The 15429-nt window shown below is 44.8% G+C and overlaps 1 protein-coding gene across 2 annotated transcripts in view; it reads left to right on the forward strand.

The window, feature by feature from the left end:
- ASCC1 (activating signal cointegrator 1 complex subunit 1) overlaps positions 1-15429 on the forward strand; it is a 266594-nt gene that overhangs the window by 128302 nt on the left and 122863 nt on the right. For both annotated transcript variants that reach the window (XM_083145544.1, XM_083145545.1), the window contains exon 9: positions 8111-8190. In XM_083145544.1, the coding sequence (XP_083001670.1) occupies positions 8111-8190 (80 nt within the window). The remainder of the gene's footprint in view (positions 1-8110; positions 8191-15429) is intronic.

Raw genomic sequence — 15429 nt, forward strand, 5'->3', positions numbered from 1 at the left:
CTTCCCGACACATGGCGTAAATGTGCGTCATGGCTTGTAACTGTCACCGCGTCTATAGACGCGGTGACAGTTTCAACATGTCTGCTGTCCCTGACAGCAGACATGTCCCTGCATGCCCAGGGGGGGCTGCGATGCCGCCCCCCCGTCGGCGATCGCTGTGATTGGCTGTTCAGTGTGAACAGCCATTCACAGCGTTTTCTGTGTCACCGGCGAATAACGTTCGCCGGTGACACGCGATCGGAGGTGATTGGTGCTGTAAAGTACAGCACCAATCACCGCGGGGTGTAAGGGTGACACTGGTGTCACCCCACCTCACCCCGCCCGCCCCCAAAGGCCGTGATTGGTTCGTCGGACCGACGGACCAATCACAGCCAAGGAGGGTGATTTAAACTAACGGTGACTGCACTGCAGACGCCATTCCGGTCTGGAATTGCGTGCAGTGCGGTCACCGTGCCTAGCTGCCGCGGTATACTGACCTGAACTGAGCAAAATACTTACCTGATCACTGCTTCATCACTGCTTGTAGTGTGCTGGATGCTTCCTGGATCCTGTTACTACTTGTGACTTCCTGTATTGTGAACTTGTGCTGCTGCAGTGTAATAGCGTTAGATAGAGAGAGATAGATAGAGAGAGATAGAGAGAGATAGTGTCAGAGAGTGCTATATTTTGTGCTGCTGCAGTGTGATATAGTTATAGATAGAGAGATAGAGAGATAGAGAGATAGTGACAGATTGTGCTATATATTTTTTATATAACTGACTGCTGCCCCCCCTTTTGTGCTGATCAGTATAAATTAACTGATCAGCAACTTTTTGGGGGCGCAGGGTTTTTTTTATATATATATATACCTGTCAGTGCTGCTGCTGCAGTGTTATAGAGTGATAGATAGTGAGAGATAGAGAGATAGAGAGATAGAGAGAGATAGTGACAGAGAGTGATAGAGACTGCTATATTTTGTGTCTGCTGCCCCCATTTTGTGCACCCCCAGCAACTTTTTGGGGGTGCAGGGGTTATTTTTCATATATATAACTGTCAGTGCTGCTGCTGCAGTGTCATAGAGTGATAGATAGTGAGAGATAGAGAGATAGAGAGAGATAGTGACAGAGAGTGATAGAGAGTGCTAAATTTTGTGTCTGCTGCCCCCGCCTTTTGTGCTGATCACTATATCTGAGGTGATCAGCAACTTTTTGGGGGTGCAGAGGTTTTTTTTTTTTTATATATACCTGCCAGTTGCTGCCAGTTGCACTGTCAGTTGCACCAAAGGTTGTGCACCTGCTGCCCCTCACTGGTAATCAGTGTCGCATCACTGATCACCTTTTTTTTTTTTTGAGGCTGCTGTGGGGTCTTTTTTTAATTTTTTTTTTACACACACTGTGATTTTGTGGGTGTCCTGTGGCCACTGTGCGCTGATCAGTGACGTACATCACTGATCAGCTTTTTCGGCACAGGGTTGATTTTTTTTTTTTTATCAAATTCCTGTTGCCTTTGAGCGCTGTTCAGTGACGGACGTTACTGACCAACATCTGTGCTCAATTTTTGGCGCAGGACCTTTTTTTTTTTTTAACCCCTTCAATTTTTTTTTTTTTAACCCCTTCAATTTTTTTTTTTTTAACCCCTTTAATTTTTTTTTTGTATAAAGTATTTTTTTTTTTCTGCACTACATACACACTACACACTACATACCCCCCGGGTTGAAATAAAGTTTGTACCCCCCCTACACTATACACGTGTTGAAACATTTCACTACCAGTAACACAAAAATAAAAATGTCATCCCAAATGTCATCCCAAATGTCATCCCAAATGTCATCCCAGTCATCCAGAAGAATGTATTCAGCGGAGGAGGCATATGCCATGCTTGCCTCTGACTCTGACACAGCCAGTGATGCAAGCGGGGAATTTGAAGGCTTCGTCTTAAGCTCCTCTTCCTCCTCTAGTTATGAGGGACCCCCTCAAAGACGCCCCCGTAGAGCAGCTGAGACCCCCCCCCCCCAATAATTGATCTCGTATGGACCCCACCACCAGACAATTTTGAGCCCCAGGTTCCTGAGTTTTTGGCCATGCCAGGAATCCAATTTGATTCCACAGGTCTCAGAGAAATTGACTTTTTCAAATTATTTTTCTCTGATGATTTTATAAATTTAATGGTGGACCAAACTAATTTATATGCCCAGCAGTTTATTGCTCAAAACCCCACGTCATCATTTGCTAGGTGGACCCCTGTAGATGCAGTAGAGATGATGACGTTTTGGGGTCTGGTGTTTCATATGGGCATAGTAAAAAAGCCAGAAATTAGGCAATATTGGAGTACAGATGTTCTGTACAGCACCCCATTTTACCGTATGGCCATGCCCCGGGCTCGATTTGAGACGATCCTTAAATTTTTGCATTACAACGATAATGCACAGTGCCCACCCAGAGATGATCCCACCTTTGACCGGCTATTCAAAGTCAGGCCGGTCATTGATCATTTCAGTGCCAAATTTGAAGAGATGTACATCCCAGATAAATTCATTTGCATAGACGAGTCCCTTATACATTTTAAAGGAAGGGTTAAATTCCGCCAGTACCTTCCCAGTAAGAGGGCAAGGTATGGCATAAAAATGTATAAGCTGTGTGAAAGCACCTCAGGGTACACCCACAGGTTTAGGGTATATGAAGGGAAGGATTCAAGAATTGAACCGCCAGAATGCCCCCCCTCCCTCGTAGGTGTTAGTGGAAAAATTGTCTGGGATTTAGTGCACCCCTTCCTGGATAAAGGTTATCACCTCTATGTGGATAACTTTTACACCAGCATCCCCCTGTTTAAGGCCCTTGGTTCAAGAGGTACAGCAGCTTGCGGTACTGTGCGCAAGAACCAAAGAGGCCTCCCAAAAACGCACATTGCCCAAGTAATGAGAAGGGGTGAAAGCAGGGGAATATGCACCGAAAATATGTTGTTGGTTAAATATAAGAACAAGAGGGATGTCCTTATACTGACAACAATTCACGGAGACAGTACCACCTCCGTCCCTGTACGAGGTACCAGTACCCACACCTCAAAACCTAATTGTATCCTGGATTACAATAGGTACATGGGCGGAGTGGATCTTTCAGATCAGGTACTGAAGCCGTACAGTGCCCTGCGGAAAACAAAAATCTGATACAAGAAGCTGGCCGTGTATATCATCCAGATGGCACTGTATAACGCTTACGTGCTATTCCGTTCTACCGGCCAGAGGGGGACATTTATGCACTTTCAAGAGGAAGTCATAAAGGGCCTAGTATTTGGGAACCAGCAGGCAGAGGGCCCCAGTACTTCTAGTACTGGCCCCCGTATTGTACCAGGGCAGCATTTTCCTGATGAAATCCCCTCCACTGGAAAAAAGGGCAGGACACAAAAAAGGTGCAAAGTTTGCTATAAAAAGGGAATAAGAAAGCAAACTATTTTCCAGTGTGACACTTGCCCCGACAAACCCGGCCTATGTATAAAGGAGTGTTTTAAAATATACCACACATCTATGGATTTTAAGGTTCATCATTTCACCGTGCTTCGGGGGTCTTGCTAATGCCACATAGCACCCACCATTCATTCCACCAGAATCTGAGCTGCAAAATCCAAAAATCACTCCTTCCCTTCTGAGTCCTGCCATGCACCCAACTGGTATTTTTTGGTCACATGTGAGGCATTGCCGTACTCGGGAGAAATTGGGGCACAGATTTTGGGGTGCTTTTTCTCCTTCATACCTTCTGAAAATGAAAAATTTTGAGCCAGAACTGCATTTTTGTGTAAAAAAATGTAATTTTTCATTTTCACTGCCCAGTTGTATCAAAATTGGTGAAACCCCTGGGGGTTTGAAATGTACACTATACCCCTAGATGAATTCCCTGAGGGGTGTAGTTTGCAAAATGGGGTCACTTGTGGGGGGGGTTCTACTGTATTGGTGCTTTGGGGGTCTTGCTAATGCGACATAGCACCCACCAACATTCCACCAGAATTTGTGCTGCAAAATCCAAATATCACTCCTTCCCTTCTGAGTCCTGACACTTTTTGGTCACACATGAGGCATTGCCGTACTCGGGAGAAATTGGGGCACAGATTTTGGGGTGCTTTTTCTCCTTCATACCTTCTGAAAATGAAAAATTTTGAGCCAGAACTGCATTTTTGTGTAAAAAAATGTAATTTTTCATTTTCACTGCCCAGTTGTATCAAAATTGGTGAAACCCCTGGGGGTTTGAAATGTACACTATACCCCTAGATGAATTCCCTGAGGGGTGTAGTTTGCAAAATGGGGTCACTTGTGGGGGGGTTCCACTGTATTGGTGCTTGGGGGGTCTTGCTAATGCAACATAGCACCCACCAACATTCCACCAGAATCTGAGCTGCAAAATCCAAAAATCACTCCTTCCTTTCTGAGTCCTGCCATGCACCCAAATGGTATTTTTTGGTCACATGTGAGGCATTGCCGTACTCGGGAGAAATTGGGGCACAGATTTTGGGGTGCTTTGTCTCCTTCATTCCTTGTGAAAATGAAAAATTTTGAGCCAGAACTGCATTTTTGTGTAAAAAATGTAATTTTGCATTTGCACAGCCCAGTTGTATCAAAATGGGTGAAACCCCTGGGGGTTTGAAATGTACACTATACCCCTAGATGAATTCCCTGAGGGGTGTAGTTTGCAAAATGGGGTCACTTGTGGGGGGGTTCCACTGTATTGGTGCTTGGGGGGTCTTGCTAATGCGACATAGCACCCACTAAAATTCCACCAGAATCTGAGCTGCAAAATCCAAAAATCACTCCTTCCCTTCTGAGTCCTGCCATGCGCCCAAATGGTATTTTTTGGTCACATGTGAGGCATTGCCGTACTCGGGAGAAATTGGGGCACAGATTTTGGGGTGCTTTTTCTCCTTCATACCTTCTGAAAATGAAAAATTTTGAGCCAGAACTGCATTTTTGTGTAAAAAAATGTAATTTTTCATTTTCACTGCCCAGTTGTATCAAAATTGGTGAAACCCCTGGGGGTTTGAAATGTACACTATACCCCTAGATGAATTCCCTGAGGGGTGTAGTTTGCAAAATGGGGTCACTTGTGGGGGGGTTCCACTGTATTGGTGCTTTGGGGGTCTTGCTAATGCGACATAGCACCCACCAACATTCCACCACCAAAAATCACTCCTTCCTTTCTGAGTCCTGCCATGCACCCAACTGGTATTTTTTGGTCACATATGAGGCATTGCCATACTCGGGAGAAATTGGGGCACAGATTTTGGGGTGCTTTTTCTCCTTCATACCTTCTGAAAATGAAAAATTTTGAGCCAGAACTGCATTTTTGTGTAAAAAAAATGTAATTTTTCATTTTCACTGCCCAGTTGTATAAAAATTGGTGAAACCCCTGGGGGTTTGAAATGTACACTATACCCCTAGATGAATTCCCTGAGGGGTGTAGTTTGCAAAATGGGGTCACTTGTGGGGGGGTTCCACTGTATTGGTGCTTGGGGGGTCTTGCTAATGCAACATAGCACCCACCAACATTCCACCAGAATCTGAGCTGCAAAATCCAAAAATCACTCCTTCCTTTCTGAGTCCTGCCATGCACCCAAATGGTATTTTTTGGTCACATGTGAGGCATTGCCGTACTCGGGAGAAATTGGGGCACAGATTTTGGGGTGCTTTTTCTCCTTCATACCTTCTGAAAATGAAAAATTTTGAGCCAGAACTGCATTTTTGTGTAAAAAATGTAATTTTTAATTTTCACTGCCCAGTTGTACCACAATTGGTGAAACCCCTGGGGGTTTGAAATGTACACTATACCCCTAGATGAATTCCCTGAGGGGTGTAGTTTGCAAAATGGGGTCACTTGTGGGGGGGGTCCTAAATTTTAGCATCTTATGGTGCCTAGAAACCTACATGGTGTCTAAAAAATAATCTCATAAAAAGGAGGCTCCAAAATCAAGTAGGTGCTCCTTCTATTATGAAGCCTGTGGTTTGGTCAACGTGCACACTAGGGCCACATATAGGATATTTATGAAAACCAAAGAATTGGGGGAATGAATTTTTAGTCACATTTCTCTAGTAAAATGTACTGTGTTCCTTAGAAAAATGTATTAAAATTGCAAATCTGCAAAAAAAATGAAATTTTGATACTTCACCTACACTTTGTTTTAATTCCTGTGAAACACCTAAAGGGTTAACAAACTTCCAAAATGCTGTTTTGAATACTGTGAGGGGTGCAGTTTTTGAAATGGTATCATTTATGGGGGTGTCTCACATACAAGTCCCTCAAAGTCACATCAGAACTGAACTGGTCCCTAAAAAAATCAGTGTTTGAAATTTTCTTGAAAATTTGAGAATTTGCTATTCATATTGTAAGCCTCCTAGTGTCCAAAAAAATTAAAAGGAAGTTGAAATAATGATGGAAACATAAAGTAGACATATGGTCTATGTTAGTTATTAACTATTTTGAGTGGTATGATTATTTGTCTCACAAGCAGAAAATTTAACATTTTGCAAATTGCTAAATTTTCCATTTTTTTACGACATTTTGGTATTTTTCACAAAAAAACACAGACTGTATCGACCCAAATTTACCACTAATTTGAAGTACAATGTGTCACGAAAAAACAATCTCAAAATCACTGGGATAAGTAAAAGCAAAAAAAAGTTATCCCCACTTAAGTGATCCATGTCAGATTTGAAAAAAAGGGCTCTGTCAGGAACGCAAAAACTGGCTCTGTCAGGAAGGGGTTAATATACTAAATGGAAAGACTGCACTGATAAAGCTCATTTGCACCATGGACTGAATGACGCAATAACAATATAATGAAATCAAATAATATAATTTGAATATGTTTGTTTGCATATCTAATTTCCACATTATATATTACACTGTTTTGCTATTTCTGTGCTTTGGATTTTCAGGCCATTTAGAGCAAAAGAGACAACCTCCAGTAATAACAAGCATCCCACCACTGTGTGCTAATCAGAAGTGCTGTTAGTATGATGAATGCTTTGTTGCAGCTGATACCAAGAAGACATCCTCATTGTATTCTGCATTATGTTCTAAAGAATACCTGCAGGATCATTACAATAAAGATCTGTTATGTAGTTGTAATGTATTCATGATGTATTCTTTAAGATTAATTCATAAAAAATGTAGAGGCTTAATGGTGCTCAGACAATTAACAAGCATGATTACTTTTATGAATGTGTGTGTGTATATATTGGGTACTCTTTACCTAGAACGGCGCCCATCGCGGTGATCGCGACATCGCGGGCAGTACATAAACGGCCGCGACGCGATGCCCGCGATCACCGCGATTTTCCCATAGGGAACAATGTTAAAAAGCCTAATTGACCGCGATTTTGCATTCAATGCCTCAATGCCCGCGATTTTCCCATAGGAATCAATGTTAAATGGGCTACAGAGCCCAAATAGGCACAATTAACCCTTAAATGTCCCCCCAATTTTTGTACGCCACCCCACGATCCACGCCAACCCGAAGCGTGGCGAGCGCAGCGGTACGCGTCCTCCGACCTTTTCATGCCCTACTATCCACGTCGGCGTGGAGTTGAGAATAGAATAGTGTGGCGAGCGCAGCGAGCCACCGAGCCCGAAGCGTGGCGAGCGCAGCGAGCCCCGCGGATACCTTCACAGTTATACGCATCCCCTCGCGGACTTCACAGGTGTCCGTGGCGACGCGGACACCTGTGAAGCCCGCGAAGGGACGCGTTTACCTGTGAAGGTATCCGCGTCCCCTCGCGGGGCTCGCTGCGCTCGCCACGCTTCGGGCTCGGTGGCTCGCTGCGCTCGCCACACTATTCTATTCTCAACTCCACGCCGGCTTTTTAACATTGTTCCCTATGGGAAAATCGCGGTCATCGCGGGTACCCGATTTTGATGTACCCGCGATTTACCCGCGATGCCCGCGATTTTTTACCCCCGACGCCCGCGATTCTGATCGCGGGCGCCGTTCTAGGTAAAGAGTACCATATATTGTCTCTTTTGTGCTTTGCTTTATTTTTTCAATGTATAGCCATTAATAAGCAGCAGTTACCTGGATCAAAGTGTTGTTTTTCATTGTCCTACCATTGAAATGCTATATAAATGCTTTGTTATTTGTCTTATTCTTTCAGCTGAAGACAGAAGCACCATATCTCTGGGAAGGCCTGGTCAAAGAGAAAGGGAGTCATTTGATGCCAGAAATCTTCTGAAGGTCAGTGTGGAAAGGTCACTCTGTATGACATGTATTGCTTTTTGTATGCGCAGGGTATATTTATATGTTGCGTGGCCTTTTGTCTTATTACATTTATTATATTTTCCTTAGAATTTTGCCCTGTATTTCCTGGCGGAATCATATATTTAGTACATTGATGCTTGGAGAATTTTCATTGGGATCCTGTGATACTGACTCTTGGTTTGATGAAGGCAATTCATCATGTATTGCCATTGTGCTGCAACTTTATGGCCGATTACGGATTCTTCAGTTACTGTAACAGGGCATGCGGTCATTAGGTCGAGAGTGTCTAGGCCAGGGGTGTCCAAACTATTTGCGACGAGGGCCAGATTTGGTGAAGTGTAAATGTGTGGGGGCCGACCATTCAGCCTGACATTCTTTGAATCATTGATCACATCAGAATGGTCCTCCACTCTGCCCCCATTCACTCTTTGTCCCCCAGCCTGCCCATTCACTGTATTTCCCCCAGCCTGCCTCCATTCACTGTATGTCCCCCAGCCTGTCTCTCCTTCACTGTATGTCCCCCATTCACTGTATGTTCCCCACTCTGCACCCATTCACTCTGTCCCCCAGTCTGCCCCCCTTCTCTTAATGTCCATCAGTGCCTCCATTCATTATATGTCCCCAAGCCTGACCCTCCTTCCTATGACTCCCATTCACTGTATGACCCCCATTCACTATGTACCCCACTCTGCCCCCAATCACTGTATGTCCCCCAGCCTGCCCCTGCTCCCCTTTCTCTGAATGGCCATCACTGCCTCAATTCACTGTATGTCCCCCAGCCTGACCCTCCTTCACTGTATGTCCCCCACTCTGCCCCCTCCCTTCTCTGTATGTTTCCCAGCCCCTTGCGTGAGCCAGAGGAAGGAGAGGCAAAGCAGGCACTGCAAGGACAGGAGATGCTTGGGCTCCCGCTGCTGCCCTCCTCCACTCTGCATGTTACGGGAGCAAGCTTCCCCCTTGCTGCCCCCCTCCCCAAACACTGCTGTCACTGTGATTGTGGAGTAGGGTGATATATGATTGCAGCAGTAGGGGTAGGACGCCAAACACATCTGACTGTGGTGGCCGGCACCTTCTCACTGCAGCAGACAGCAAGGTAAAGGCGTGCTCGCCGGGGCCCCACCTTTAGTGTCCTGTGCTGTGCTTCCCACATCTGATGCTCTGCCCGCTTCCAGCTGGAGGCTGCGGGCCGCTTGAAATGACAGCACGGGCCGCAATTGGCCCCCCGGGCCTGACTTTGGACATGCCTGGTCTAGGCCGACAGTCAAAAGGTCAACCACTATTGGTCAACAGTCAACAGTTTGACACATGAAAAAGGTCAGCATGCATTAGGTCAACATGGTCAAAAAGTCGACATGGAAAACAGTCAAAGGGTGTTTCAGGTTTAAAAAAACAACAATTAAAAATCCGACTTGTTTATACTTTACTAGGTACTTGTGTATTATCATGGCACCCAGTATGCAAATAGCTTAGTGGGCTATTCTGCGTAGGGAAATCCCATCGCATACCGTGTATAGTGCTGTGCGATGTATGCGATGCGATATCCATGTTAACTTCACAGGAGTGCTTATACAATGAAATATTGCATAGGATCTCATGTAATGAGATGAGATGCAATATTTCATTGTATAAGCACCCATGGTTCACAGGAGTGCTTATACAATGAAATATCGCATGGCACCAAATGAGATGAGATGCGATGCAGCGCACCCATGGCATGAGATGTGATGGATGCTTAGTATGACATGTGATGCAATGACATCTGCCATTGGTTTGCGTCACCCACAGTATCCACGTCATCCCGAAGAGTGGTGAGCGGCGGCGGAACGTGTAATAATTCATATAACAATTCATAGCAACATTAATCAAAAATAAAAGTGACAATGATTCAAGAACAATTATAGTAACATAAGATTAATTAAAAAGTCAATCAGCTTTTGGGAGCAAAGTCAGTGCATGCATGATTCCAAGCCAAGCATTTTCTCCAAATAAATTCTTGCAAATATGAATCCAAATGGTGGCAAGCTGTACCACGTTGGCGCTTGTTCCTCCATTTAGCTGAACCCCAAAGTCTCTCAATTGTTTGGGTGTGGACACCACTTTCGGGATCCATGAAATTTTTACTTGTGGTTAACACGGGCATGGTGGTATCCTGCCCGTTCCAATTCGTCCGTGCTGTAAGCACGCCAGCAATCACTATAAATAGTGGTCCCTGGCTCTATGTGGCTGTTAATGAGGGTGCTGACATCCTGTTGTGGCACTGCAGTGATAAAACACTGTCCCGTTTCCCGGGATATCCCTCCAAACACCCATTGCTGAGGTAAAACTCTACCCACGTTACTCTTCCTTTTGACAAAAAGGCTTTGATCTACCTCTACGATCTGTCCAGGGCCTCCAATGCGGCGCTGCGGCTGTGCCAGCAAGTCCACTGTGGATGCCTCAAGTCAATTGAGGTTATCTCCTCTGACCACGTGTAAATTAACCTCACCAGCTTCACAAAAGGCAAGCGGTACCCCAGGAAGAAATGGGCCGCTCTCAGGCTCACCTTTTGACGGCATGTCTTTGTGGCACCTCCACATGCACTCCTTAACAGACAACCTCATGGGGTGCCCATTACTGCACGTCGCTGTCACTGGCAGCAGGTGACGCTCCTGTAAAAAACCAACCCCGTCCTCCTCATTCTTCGGGAGCGTGAACAGGCTCACTGATGAAGATGCTGCCATCACACAGGAATCAGTCGAAATGAAGCAAAATTCACTGAAACTACTATAAATCACTCTAGCTCTGGAAAACACGTCTTATCACCACACAAAATCACCTCAGAGTGAATTTCTGACAAGATGGGACAGGGGGCGGGAATAACACGGAGCGGGAAGGGTAACTTAGTGAAATCGCATCGCATAACGTTCTATGACCATGCGATGCGATTTCACTAAGTTAAAGTACGTAGGGAAAGTGGGCACCGTGATAATACACAAGTACCCTTTACTATCCCAGTGACCATAGAGTAAGAATATAGTAATGTGATGAGCGTAGATGAGAGAGAGACAGACAGAGAACAGGCATAAATTTCTGGGTGGTCCACCCAGCAAGAGACGCCCTGCCACCCAGCACTTGCAGACTCAGAGTCCTCTAAGCAAATGCACTCTCAATTAGACCTTGCAGATAGATGCTGATTCTGGACATACCACTTGATGGGAAGATCATGTGACTGACACAGACGAGCTACGCTGACGTCACACAGGATCCCCAAGTTGTCTGTCTACATGTGCCCTGTCTTGTGTGCCACACGCCAGCCCATCTCTCTGCGCCTCAGCGGGGTGCTTCAGGCAACAAGGGATTCTAGCCATGGCTCCATCTCTCACATGGCTGCAGTGAGTGGATACTCTATCTGGTTCCTGCCGCACAGTGTTTACGCGGAGACTGGAGCACTGGGTCTACCTCTTCATCCCCCGAACGGCAGCAATGAGCAGGTACACTCTTCGGCTCCTGCCGTACAGTGTGGGGACTCGAGAGCCGGGTATTCCTCCTTTTTTTTCCTAATGTATTGAGCGGAATTCAATATCTGTCTCTTGACATTCTGCAGATGCGGACACTTGTGTCATGAGTCTCCCCCTGAACTGTAATTAGCACTAACTGCCACACCAATAGGGGGGCACATTATTACTTGCCCAGAATTTGCTGCTCCATCAAGCTTGTTGTAGTACCATAACAATATTCACCTCTAAGAATCTGACCTTGCATTTCAGCAGACCCATCATTTTATTAGTATTATTATTATTATTATCATCGTTTATTTATATGGCGCCACAAGGGTTCCGCAGCGTCTGACTATACATAGCTGAGCAAAGAACAATAGAAGAAATATTGTGATTTACAGTACAAATGCAAATGAGGACAAGTACATGGTGAATAAAAATAAAACAGTTGCAACAGTGGACACTGATGCAATTATAACAGTAGCAGAGATATATTCTAAGAAAAGCACGAGGAGAGAGGGCATTGCCTGTTAGAGCTAACATTCTAAAGGTATGGGGCAGACAAACTGGGGTGACACAGCTGGTCACCAATGATGACGAATAGAGAGAGAAAAGGAGAGGACCAAGAACAGAGCCTTGGGGGATACCTACTGACAGTGGAAGTGCAGGGGAGGTGGAGTCATGACAAGAGACAGAGAAGGAGTGGTCAGAGAGGTAGGAAGATAGCCAAGATAGAGCAGTATCACGCAGACCAGGGGAGTGAAGGATTTGGAGGAGGGGGTGGTCAACAGTGTCAAAATCAGCAGAAAGGTCAAGAAGAATAAATAGAATGTAGTAGCCTTTAGATTTGTCAGCATGAAGATCATTGTAGACTTTAGTGAGAGCAGTTTTAGTGGAGTGGATGGAAGCAGACTGGAATGGATAAAGCAGGGAGTGGGAGGAAAGTAAGGCAGTTGTAGACAATACGCTCAATGAGTTTGGAGGCAAAAGTGAGGAGAGAAATGGGTTGTTAGTTAACGAGAGAATTATGATCAAGGGTAGGTTTTTTAAGGATAGGAGAGACAAGAGCATGCTTGAAGGCTGAAGGGACAATACCCAATGAAAGGGATAGATTGAAGAGGTGGGAGGATATGCGGTTCTTGAAGTATGACTGTTTAGCAAGGGAAAGGGCAGCACTGAAGGATGAAAGCATAAGTTTGAAATGGATGAAGTCGGCCTTGGAGCGTGATTTCCTCCAATGTCAATCAGCAGTACATGACATTTTTGCAGGTATCTGGTGCATTTGGTGTGCCAGGCTTGAGGTGTTCCTTTGTGAGGGTGAATTGTGGTTGGTGGAGCGACAGAATCAAGAGCAGAAGTAAGGGAGGCATTATATAGGGAAGTGGCCTGTTCAGGACACGAGAATCGGAGAGAAAAGCGAGTCAAAGAGGGAGGATAGGGAGGTGGTGTCAACAGCCTCGATGTTATGCTTGTAGTTTTGGGAGGTGGAGATGGAGAAGCAGTAAAGAATTAAGTTAAGAGAGAAGGTGATGGTTAGAGAGGGGGAAAGGGAAGTTGGAGAAATCAGAAATATCACAACAATAGATGAAGATCAGATCAAGTGAGCTTCCATTTATATGGGAGGGTGAGGAGGTCCACTGGGAGAGACCAAGATAAGATGTCAGGTTAAGGAGTTTTCAGAGTTTTCTGTGGGAATGTTGAAGTTACCTAAGATAATAGAAGGAATATCAAAAGAAAGGAAGTGTGGAAGCCAGCAAGCAAAGTTGTTTTTAAGAGAGCGCCAGGTGGGAGATAAATGACAGCAACTTGAATATTAACAGGTTGGCAGAGGCGTATAGCTTGGACTTCAAATGTAAAGAATGTAAGAGATGGTTCTGGGGGTAACAATTGGAAAGAGTAACTAAGGAGTAATAGGACTCCCACCCCGACCACCATGGCGGCCATGTGTTCGGGGTGTATGCGAGAATGTAAGACCCCCAGCAGAGAGAGCAGCAGGAAAAGTAGTGTCAGAGGGGGTGATCCAGGTCTCGATAATGGCTAGATGGAGAGAGTTGGAAATAAAGAGGTCAAGAGTGGGATCCAGTTTGTTACAGAGTGAGTGTTTAGGACAGATGTGGATGAGATTGGCAGGGTTGCTATAGTGCTCAGGCAAGAATGATTTAGAAGGCATGGATACAGCAGGTGTAGTAATGGTGCTGACCACTGAGTTAAGAACGGAAACAGCAGGAGTCGGTCATGGAGGGAATACAGTGTGATACTGATCATGGAGAGGTGAGGTGACAGTGGGAGGAGGGAGAGAGCAGAGCTGAATGATGGGGTACAGGGCCTGTGGTGGGGCAGAAGTGAGAGACAGTGAGGTAACAGGAAAGAGTAGGAAGAGAAGTAGAGGAGACGATGGTAAACAGAGTAGAGGAAAGAGGAGAAGATGTAGGAGACTAGGGGGGTTATTCTAGTCCATTCTTTCTGACAAAATCCTTCTTAGATGGACAAAACCATGTGCACTGCGGGTGGGGCAGATGTAACTTGTGCAGAGAGAATTAGATTTAGGTGGGGTTTTTCTTCAAAGTGAGATCTATATTGAAGTGTAAAATCATGCAGTCAGTATTTTCCCTGCACAGAAACAAAATAACTCACCCAAATCTAATTCTCTTTGCACATGTTACATCTGCCCCCCTGCAGTGCACATGGTTTTGTCCATCTAAGAAGGATTTTGTCAGAAAGAATGAACTAGAATAAACCCCTAAGAGAGAAGGACACAGGTGGTAACATGGGGCAGAATAATGGATTAGGTAAACAAGGATTGTTGGGGGGTGTTGATAGCCTGGACCTAATGTAGGTGAAGTGAACAGGGTGAAAATACAATGAAAAAAAAAAAACTATTGGAAAAGGAGTGGCAGCTGAATAAGAGACAGAGCAGTATAATTGCTGAATTGGAGGATAGAGAATTACCAGCTGATTGACAAAAGCATGTAATGTATGGCTAAGTTACACAGGTTACTAGTGAGGCAGAAGTATAGTTTAGAGCAGGCATTCCCAACCACGGTCATCAGGGCACACCAACAGTGCAGGTTTTTGTGATATCCAGGCTTCAGCACTGATGGTTTAATCAGAATCACTCAGGTAATAATTAAGTCACCTGTGCTCAAGTCTGGATATCACTAAAACCTGCACTGTTGGTGTGCCTTGAGGACCGTGGTTGGGAATGCCTGGTTTAGAGGTTAAATAATTGCAGTATGTTTGGTAATGTAAACAATAACTCAGTGTACCTACAACTAGTAAGTATTTACAGTGACAGGAAATAATGGAATTACACATGGTTTGTTTTAAGTTAATCACAAATAGGACGTAAAATGATCACAGAGAATGTGGCATGATAGAGATGAACATACATGGGAGGAATTCCAGATGTGAATGTAGTTTGAAGGAGTTGCACTTCTGTTGGTTGTTAGTTTCCTTCAGTTTCTATCAAGGCAGATGGTATGCAATTGGGAGCTTCCTACTTAGGAACTTCCTACGTAGGAACTTCCTACTTGGGAACTTCCTACTTGGGAACTTCCTACTTTGGATTCTGACTTAATTTCTAAAGCCAGATTTATATGACCAGCCAAGGCTTGGTCAGCTTCCTATACTCTAATACTCTAATAAGTAGGTCTGTAGAAGCTGTTTCGAGATCCCACCCAGTGCCCCTCTCCCTCTAAAGAAAGTGAGCAATAAAACTGAGATAAGCAAATGGTGAGAT

This window comes from Crinia signifera, chromosome 6 (assembly GCF_055691185.1).
Source record: "Crinia signifera chromosome 6, ASM5569118v1, whole genome shotgun sequence".
Classification (NCBI taxonomy): Eukaryota; Metazoa; Chordata; class Amphibia; order Anura; family Myobatrachidae; genus Crinia; species Crinia signifera.